The 8,688-nt window shown below is 39.9% G+C and overlaps 1 protein-coding gene across 4 annotated transcripts; it reads right to left on the bottom strand.

Moving 5' to 3' along the window:
• Positions 1–677: 677 nt before the first annotated feature.
• LOC132784925 (uncharacterized protein DDB_G0290685) lies at positions 678–7,379 on the bottom strand. 4 transcript variants are annotated; one of them, XM_060790832.1, is made up of 14 exons: positions 6,883–7,193; positions 6,494–6,741; positions 4,747–4,830; positions 4,609–4,686; positions 4,156–4,557; positions 4,025–4,102; positions 3,930–3,968; positions 3,743–3,820; positions 3,653–3,691; positions 2,838–3,592; positions 2,453–2,774; positions 2,218–2,390; positions 1,428–1,883; positions 678–1,364 (listed from the first exon to the last, which is right to left on the bottom strand). In XM_060790832.1, the coding sequence occupies exons 2-14, from the start codon at positions 6,552–6,554 to the stop codon at positions 936–938; spliced, it is 2,994 nt and encodes a 997-aa protein (XP_060646815.1). In that variant the 5' UTR covers positions 6,555–6,741; positions 6,883–7,193; the 3' UTR covers positions 678–935. The 4 variants fall into 4 exon arrangements, with proteins under 4 accessions (XP_060646815.1, XP_060646813.1, XP_060646812.1 ...); XM_060790830.1 differs by lacking the exon at positions 6,883–7,193 and adding an exon at positions 7,307–7,379 and having other exon boundaries at positions 4,156–4,686; XM_060790829.1 differs by having other exon boundaries at positions 4,156–4,686; positions 6,883–7,194.
• Between the last annotated feature and the right edge of the window lie 1,309 nt (positions 7,380–8,688).

Raw genomic sequence — 8,688 nt, forward strand, 5'->3', positions numbered from 1 at the left:
TATTTTATATCTCTCACATGCCTTTATATCATTGATGATTAATTAGATTAGAAAATTGGTTTAACGTCTTCACTGTTTACTTTTTAGCAAAAAAGTCTTATCAACTACGACATCGAAAATGGGGTTCCTCCAAAAAATTGTAACTTGTGTTTGCTCAAATATTATTACAAAAAAAAAACTGCTGAACTCTCAAAATAGTGCGCTGTTGTAACAACTAGTGAAAAAAGATGGGAATTGCCGGAAGTAGCCAATATAAAAAAGAACTTATGTGAAATGAGGGGAGGGGTTATGTTAGATATCGTCAATAGTTCGTTTTGAATTCAATTTGTCTCTGTGATCGTTAAGTGAAGTTATCTACTCTCAGTTATCTATAGTATAATAATAAAAGGTTGATTTACTCTTCATTAGAAAGGCTCAATGTTACCTCTCTTCTACTTTACTAAAGATGTTTCGTGTGTGTGTGTTTATGCTCTCATTTGTGCATTAGTTTTCTCTCATAAAGCTCTCAGTTCGGTTATAAAGTATAATAAGTATTCAAAATAAAATTGCAGCTAAGATGAAAAAATAAAAAAAGTAAAAGAATTGTAAATATATAGGCATTGGCGCTATATATCAAATAACAAAACACTCTCCAAAATTAATTATCGCTCTCTCTCTCTCTCTCTATTTTGTCTTACGCTGTTGTTGTTGTTCTCTGTTTGTTTTGTTCCTGTTATTGTTTGTAGTTTGTTGTCATCATCGTCATTAAGTACGTTAACAATTTTATTTGCTCTCATTTGTTTGGCTCTAGGTGGATGTGTCTCTCTCTCACTCTCTCCATAAAAATATGATGCAGTTAATTGTCTCTAGACGGTTAACGAAGCCGATGTCACATTCTATCTATCTCTCTTTAAAACAAACTAAATGGCAGGTTTCTCCTTAACGGAGCCAACACCTCATCTCGTCTTTTTCGGCTCCGCATTTACCTCGACTGCCTCAGACTCGGCTTTCTCGGCCTGTGCCTCAATGGTGGCCAAAGCGGCATCGGACATTTTCTTGTATTTGCCCGCCAATTCGGGCAGCTCGTAAGCAATAGCCAAGTCCAATTTGGTAATGGGACAGCCGCGGAAGTAGGTGCAAGTCTCGGTGAGTTTCTTGAACTCGTACAGAGGATTCAGACGGAAGAAGTCGCGATAGACCTCGGGATCGGGTAAATCGTAACGTGAGATGTTGGTCAGGGTCGAGAGACCCTCGTAGATGTGATAGTGTTGTGGATGATCGATGATGTCATCCGAGATGCGTTTCTTGTTGCCAAACAGCGTCTTGTGGTTATAGTAGGTGTTCAAATAGCAGTCAACCATCTTGGCATGATTACGCACACGCACCTGCAAGAAATAAGGACATATATTAAGTATACGTAAGCACATAAATAATAAGAAAAGACTTACAGCAAAGCGACGAGCACTGGCAATCTTGTGCTCGATACGTTTATCGATGGCAGTACGTAAATCGCGCAAGAACGCACGCTCCTGGGCCAAGAGCAGACGGGCTGGTGCTCCATCCTGATAGGGATGCGTCCACAACGAGGTGGTATACATAAGTGGCGGTTGCGCCGACGACATCAGCGGCGAGATGTTCCAAATGAGGGCGCCCTGCACACGCAACAGCTCTTCGGGCTTCACAGTGTCCGCCTTGTTAAGAATGATGCGCGTCTGATACTCGCGCCCCTTCAGCTGATCGAGAATGGCCTCGGTCTCTGGGCCGACATCCAACTTGGCTGGGTCGTAGACCAGAAAGATGATGTCGGCACGATCGATAAACCACTGGCAAGCATCGTTGAAGGGGAAGACGCGCGAGACTTGTTTGCGTACCTCAAGAATGCCGGGTATCTCAACGATGTTGACCTGAAAAATTCATGTATTGTACGTTTTTGTTGTAGTTATGCTGCTGCTGATGCTGCCGCTGCTTATTGCATTAATTTATTTCGCTATTGTCTTGCTATTTTCGACATTGCTTTCTTAATAACCAAAATACTATAAATTAATGCGGGCAAATTGCCAGCTGAATTTTAGACAGATAAATATCATAAAAACAGTTTCCCAATCGAGCAAGCTGTCGACCTGACGAGCTGCCTTGCCAAAAGCTATTTAGGAGTCAAGTTAATGCACTTAATAACCGGGTACATATATTTTTACTTATTTATATGCTAAAATGAGGTCTTATAATCCCTAGACTTACCTTTTCGAGCAACTTGCTCTTAATTTTCAGGCCACGCAGACGTTCCTCAAGTCCCTGACCGAACTTCTGCAGACCCGCGAAGGTGTAATCAGCTGCCAGTTGAGTGCCATCTAAAACCTCGGTCTCATTGCCCCACATCAGTATGTTGAAGTATGCCGGAGATGGTTCCGCTCCTAAAACAGATCATTCCCCAATCACTAGAGTTCTATTTTCATGTATTTGCGCATTCACTTACCGGTTCTCAACGAGTTGGGCGTGTATTCGTTGTCGGTCAAATAGTTGAGAATGGACGACTTGCCACCAGACCATGGACCCATGAATAGAATCAATGGTTTTGAGAAGATTTCGGGATCGCTAAAGTGGCGATTGCTCAAGTCACGGTATTTGTACAGCGTCTCCAGGGGTTTGACGGCATTCTCGTAAATCTTCTTGATATCGCGCAGAATAATCTCGGCCACATTGTCGGTAGCCTTTTCACGAGCGTTGAACTCCTCATCCAACTGCAAAAGCTCAGAGATGTGTTGACGGCTACGACGGTTCTGGGGGATTTCTCCTTCCTACAAATTAGAGAACACTTTCTTAATTTCCTTGAAGATAGTTGTAACGTTTCTCGTACTTACCCAGAGCAGTTCGTCTTCAGGCTTGGTGTCATCTTCTTCAACTTCATCTTCAGCAGCAACTGCGGTTTCCGCTGCCTGAGGCTCTTCTTCAGCTTCAGCTTCGTCTTCAGCTGAAGCTGCGGCTTCAACGGGCTCAGCAACCTGCTCTGCGCTTTCTTCGGCAGGCTTAGGCTGCTCCTCAGCAGCTTCCTCGACGGACTTGTCCGCTTCTACCTCCTTCTCAGCGGACTTCTCATCCTCAGCAACTGGTTCTGGCTCTTCTTTTACTTCCTCTTCTTTCTCTTCCTCCACACTCACGGCAGGCTCTGCTTCCGCTTCAGCTTCAGGTTCAGCCTCAGCTTCAGCAGCGACTTCAGCCTCTACAGCTTCCTCCTCAGCTGGCTCTTCCTCAACGGGGAATTCTTCAGCGGGGCTGGCGGGTTCCTCGACGTCCAAAATAGGAGCAGCATCAACTTCACGCTTGCTACGCTTCTTAACTTCCTCCTCCTCGTCGTCTTCGCCGCTATCCTCGTGCTCGTTGGGAATACCGTCGCCATCGACGTCATTGTCATGTTCATTTAAGATGCCATCACCGTCCATGTCCTCATCCTTCTCGTTCTTCTTGTTGTCTCCATCGATGTCGTCATCCAAATGATTTGGCACGCCATCTCCATCGATATCGGCACTTTGAGGCTCCTCAGAGTTGGTTAAACCATCGCCATCGACGTCACGGTCCTCATCATTGTGCACGCCATCGCCATCGATGTCACTGTCCTCTGTAAACGATTATTTACGCAATAGAAAAGTAGTTTTATTAAAATATTACGCATACGTACCATGATTCAAGGTACCATCTCCATCGATGTCTTCGTCCTCTGCAAGAAACGCATTAGAAATCTGAAGAAATGCAGAATAAATAAACTTACCATGGTTTGCTTTGCCATCTCCATCCAGATCCTCATCCTTCTCGTTGGGCAAACCATCGCCATCCAAGTCGCCATCCTCTAAAGTTTGGGATAAATTGTAAATTTAGTTTATATGCTATTGATTTGACTGGGTTAGAAAGCGTGCAAGGTGGACTAAGAAGGAGAGATTTAGGGAGACTGCACATACCGTGATTCACCGTACCGTCCCCATCGATATCTTCATCCTCTACATTAGTGGAACAAGCTTGTACAATTGCCAAATGCAATCCATAAGTTACTCACCATGATTTACGGTACCATCACCATCCAAATCATCGTCTTTCTCGTTCGGCAAACCATCGCCATCCAAGTCGTTGTCCTCTACAAAATGCTCTCCGTTAATTGATTGCTAAGTGATAAGTTTTTAAACTTACCATGATTCAGAATACCATCGCCATCGAGGTCTTTATCCTTCTCGTTGGGAATACCATCGCCATCGATGTCCTCGTCATCCTCATTGGGAATACCATCGCCATCGATGTCGTCATCCTCATCATTGGGAATGCCATCGCCATCGATATCATCGTCCTTGTCATTCGGTATGCCATCGCCATCGATATCATCGTCCTTGTCATTAGGGATGCCATCGCCATCGATGTCGTCGTCATCCTCATTCGGTATGCCATCGCCATCTATGTCGTCATCCTTGTCATTGGGTATTCCGTCACCATCAATGTCGTCGTCCTCATCATTTGGTATGCCATCGCCATCAATGTCGTCGTCCTCATCGTCTGGTATGCCGTCGCCGTCAATGTCGTTGGCGCTTTTCGCGTCCTCTGTGGAATCCACATCAGTAATTTCAACAGTTTCTTTTTCATCAAGCCCACCATCATCGTCGTCATCATCATCCCTACTTGGCTGATCGGATTGTAATTCTCCAGAACCATCTTTACTCGTGACACCATCTACAAATTAATATTTAGTTTCTAGATCGTAAAGATCCGTTTTATGGCCAGCGGTCTTACCTGTTTTCAGTTCATTTATAGCCTTCTCAATGTAGGGTCGACATTCTGATTCGCTTGGTCCGACCTCGGCATTGGCAAACCCAACTGTGATCCATGGAAAACAAGTTAATTTTTATAGAAATTGTAAAAAAAATGTACCAAATGAGCCTTGCTTGCACTTTCTGTTGAATTTTTAGAACGCCTCCGTGTTTGATGTCATTTCAGCGCCGAGGTCATTTAATCTTTTCAAACTTGACATTATTTATTGAATGTACGCGCGCACACATGGATACAAACAAAAAAAAAACATTCATATTCATGCAGTGAAATATATTCGGCAATTTATGAATTTTATTTTTAAAAGATGAGAACTCAACACACATTCTGCTAGTCTGTGTTTCTGTTTCTGCTTGTGCTAATGTGAATGGATGTATAATTTTGTTGGCCGCTCGCCCACTAAATCTTTCTTCGTTCTTTTTTTTTGTGTGACTTTTTGTCCATCAGTATTTTTTTAGGACTAGCTGTTTAGTGACGTGAGTGCAAACATATACGCCCCACGAGTACTAGTTTCAAAGTATACGTATATATTGTTATATTGCTTTTTTTTTAATAATGTAAGGTCGTGGTTTATGAGTGACAGGCTCGTTTAAGGTCGTTCGCTAATTACTTTCGCCATTGCGGAGACAATTGTGACAGCTTCAAGGAAGCAGCAGCCGAAGAATATCTTTTAGGAAGAAGACATCTAACACATGATGATACCAAATCCAATTAGGAAATTGATGAATATCTTCTGCTTACACAGATTGAATTGGATCTTAAGTGCGATTCACGATATGCCATGTAGCTGTCAACGGGTTATTCACATGATTTATTTCAAATACGCCAGTGAGTGGGAAGAAGGGATGCTATTTAAAATATTTCTAATTTCATTCCTTGCGATATTCTCGCATAAACACGAATTATTTATACAAACAAAATCAAAATCGTATCTGAGGCCTGGCTGCATATTGTGTTTATGTTGCATAGACTGCCCATCTATCTACTTATATTATAGTCGAGTAGTAGTCGTTGATCATTTGCGCCAATTTATCTTTTTTTTTTTGCAGTCTTTTGCAAGCCAAACAAATAGACCCGAGCGCAGAGAAACAGATACAGATACAGATACAAATACAGAGACGAATGTGAGATACAGATACAGATACTTGCTCAATACATAAAATAACTTAAAAAGTCTAAATTTAAAAATATTACAAACGATGACAACGAAGAGCGACCAAGCTGGCGATCGTTTTGCGGCGTTTTCAGCGAACAAATTTTGAAAGGCAACAACAACAACAACGACAACAACAAGAGAAAATTGACCAACAAACGCGATTGTGTGTGTATTTGCGTAGTTGTATTTGTATTTGTATTATCCAACGAGAATACTAAGCAACAACATTTTAGATAGAATTTTCAAAGTGTCGTCGCTGACGTTTGCACACAGATACAAACACACTCAAACACACACACTCCTCACACACGTACGCACAGCTCAGCCAAATATTTTTAAATATATGCTTAGATATATACATATTTATTTTTTCATATTTTGTTGGCTTTTTGTTATAAAAATTGCATAATGCCGAACGTACGCGATATGATCGGAATGGGGAATTGAGACAAGGGGCAGCTGTCACTATATCTGTATCTCTGTATTTCTATCTCTATCTGTATCTGTAACTATAGTCGATTATATAATAGGCCCTTGGGTAACACACACACTCACCATTATTGGAAACGGCGATTAACGTAAGTCCCAAGAGGAACCAAATTGTTAGCCGCCCCATAATAATCAAATCAACAAAGTATCCTTGAGTTTCCCAGTGTGGTTAGTACGTTAGCCACGTCATAAATTTTCCTTTTATTCTTTCGGTCTTTTCCGTAATTATGAATAATTAGGAAAATATATGTATATAAATCACTTGCTCGTATTCCGCATATATTATCCACAATATATGCGCTCGTTTAAATGCACTGCGTGAAAGGTAAAAATTTAATGCTATAGATTATTCTTTTTGGCTATAAAATATGCTGCATATATTAGCTCTATACTATATAATTATTATATATATAGATATGCATATATATAAAAATATATCAAAATTAGGCTCGTACAAATTTGTCACAATTTTTGTGGGTTTCGAATTTTGCACTTGTTCGTTGAGTTCACTTTGCAGCTCGTTTAATTTATTTATTTTTTTTTATTAATTTTAAAATTATTTATTCTGGTTTTTTTTTTTGTTCGCGTTTTATATGAGTTTTGGATTTTTTAAATATTTTTTTTTTGTTGCTAGCCGTTTGCAAATTTAACCAACAATCGTCGGCTGGGTAATCCTTTGTGTCCCTTTCGACGATTGTCAGCTAAATAATTTGCTTATTTTTGGCTCGTCGTCTGTGCACGCCGTGTGCGATTCGTTTTTTGAACACAGCACAGCGAATTGTGCTATATCTATTTTCTGGTTTTCTAGTTTTTCTATGTTAAAAAGTCTGAAGCAAAAGCAGCAAAAAAGAAATTCTACAATTCTGAAATGTTGCGTACACGAGTATACGAGACGATCTCTCCCGGTCCAAAACCAATTCGTAACTCAACATGCATATACCATGAATTTACCTTGTGACCGCGAAAATTATTTCATTTTGATATTTTTGTAGCAAAAATTTTTGTCAAAAGCACCACGCTGAGTACATTTTCATCTCATTTCTTTGCCGCTCTGAGCGAAGCGAAAGTATTGGGGAAAATTCATGTGAAAAGCCGGAGAAAGATTTTACCGCCAATTGTAGAGCGAAGAGAGCACGAGCAGCCAAAAAAACATCGAAGAATTTAGTGCAGCTTCTTATGTCGACCCATTTACATAAATTTCATATTGGGATTTGTAATTCCTTGATATCTCTTAATAAAAATCTATACTCGCTTTTGATGTCCTCCAGTTTTCCAATTGCTTGCGTTTTGGAATATGGTTAATTTTAGATCAATTTTGCTCAATTTCAAAATAAAGCTGCAACAGCTCACTCAGCTCTTTGCTGAAGAGAAAAATAAACAATATAGTGCAGCTGTATTAAAAAATCCTTTAGTTGAATACCCTCAGTTAGGTAAGACAAGTAAGAAATCTAAAGTCGAGTGTTCTCGACTGTGAGATACCTGTTACACATTTTCAAGAATATCAAAACAGTATTATATTTAAATTATGCTAAATTAATATACCAAAAATACTAAAACATGCCGAATGCTTTATTTGGTATATCGATATACTACTGCATTCAACATATACTGTAGAGTACAAAATATACGAAACTTTCAACCCAGACAACTAATAGTAGTAGACGTTATTTACCATATAACGTTGTTGTAGCCAAAAGTACAATACCCTTCTACCGTTTGTGCAGAGGGTATGAACATATAAAAATTTAATAAAAATAAAAAACTCGTTATTCATCATCCTTTTGAAATATGTTTATTGTGAACGGAGACGAATTATGACAAAGTTTGACCAATTGCCACACATAATTAGTGTATCCCTCTTCGCTAGGGTATAAATAGAAAAGAAAGCAGTCACATCCACACAAAATGTGTGAGCACATGCTGAGCTGTGCGATTTGTTTTATGTCACAAATGATTTAATTTGATTCTATCTCTGCTCGGCCAGCGTTTGAATTCGAATGTAAAATATGAAAATAAAATTTCATGTTGCATTTATCACCGTTCATTAGTATGCTTGATTGCACGAACAGCTGTTGCAAGTTGCGCTGCACTGTGCCTCCAAGGCAACCAGATGCCGCAGCACAGACAAGTGTAGAACGAATCTGCTTAGCTAAATATTATATATATTGCATAACCAAATCATATCATGGAACATCCTGATACGCAGCTGAAAGACTAAGAGAATTTATTTTATTTGAATGGAACGCTTCGTTAAATGCAAA

The sequence above is a fragment of the Drosophila nasuta genome, chromosome 2R (genome assembly GCF_023558535.2).
Source record: "Drosophila nasuta strain 15112-1781.00 chromosome 2R, ASM2355853v1, whole genome shotgun sequence".
Taxonomy (NCBI): Eukaryota; Metazoa; Arthropoda; class Insecta; order Diptera; family Drosophilidae; genus Drosophila; species Drosophila nasuta.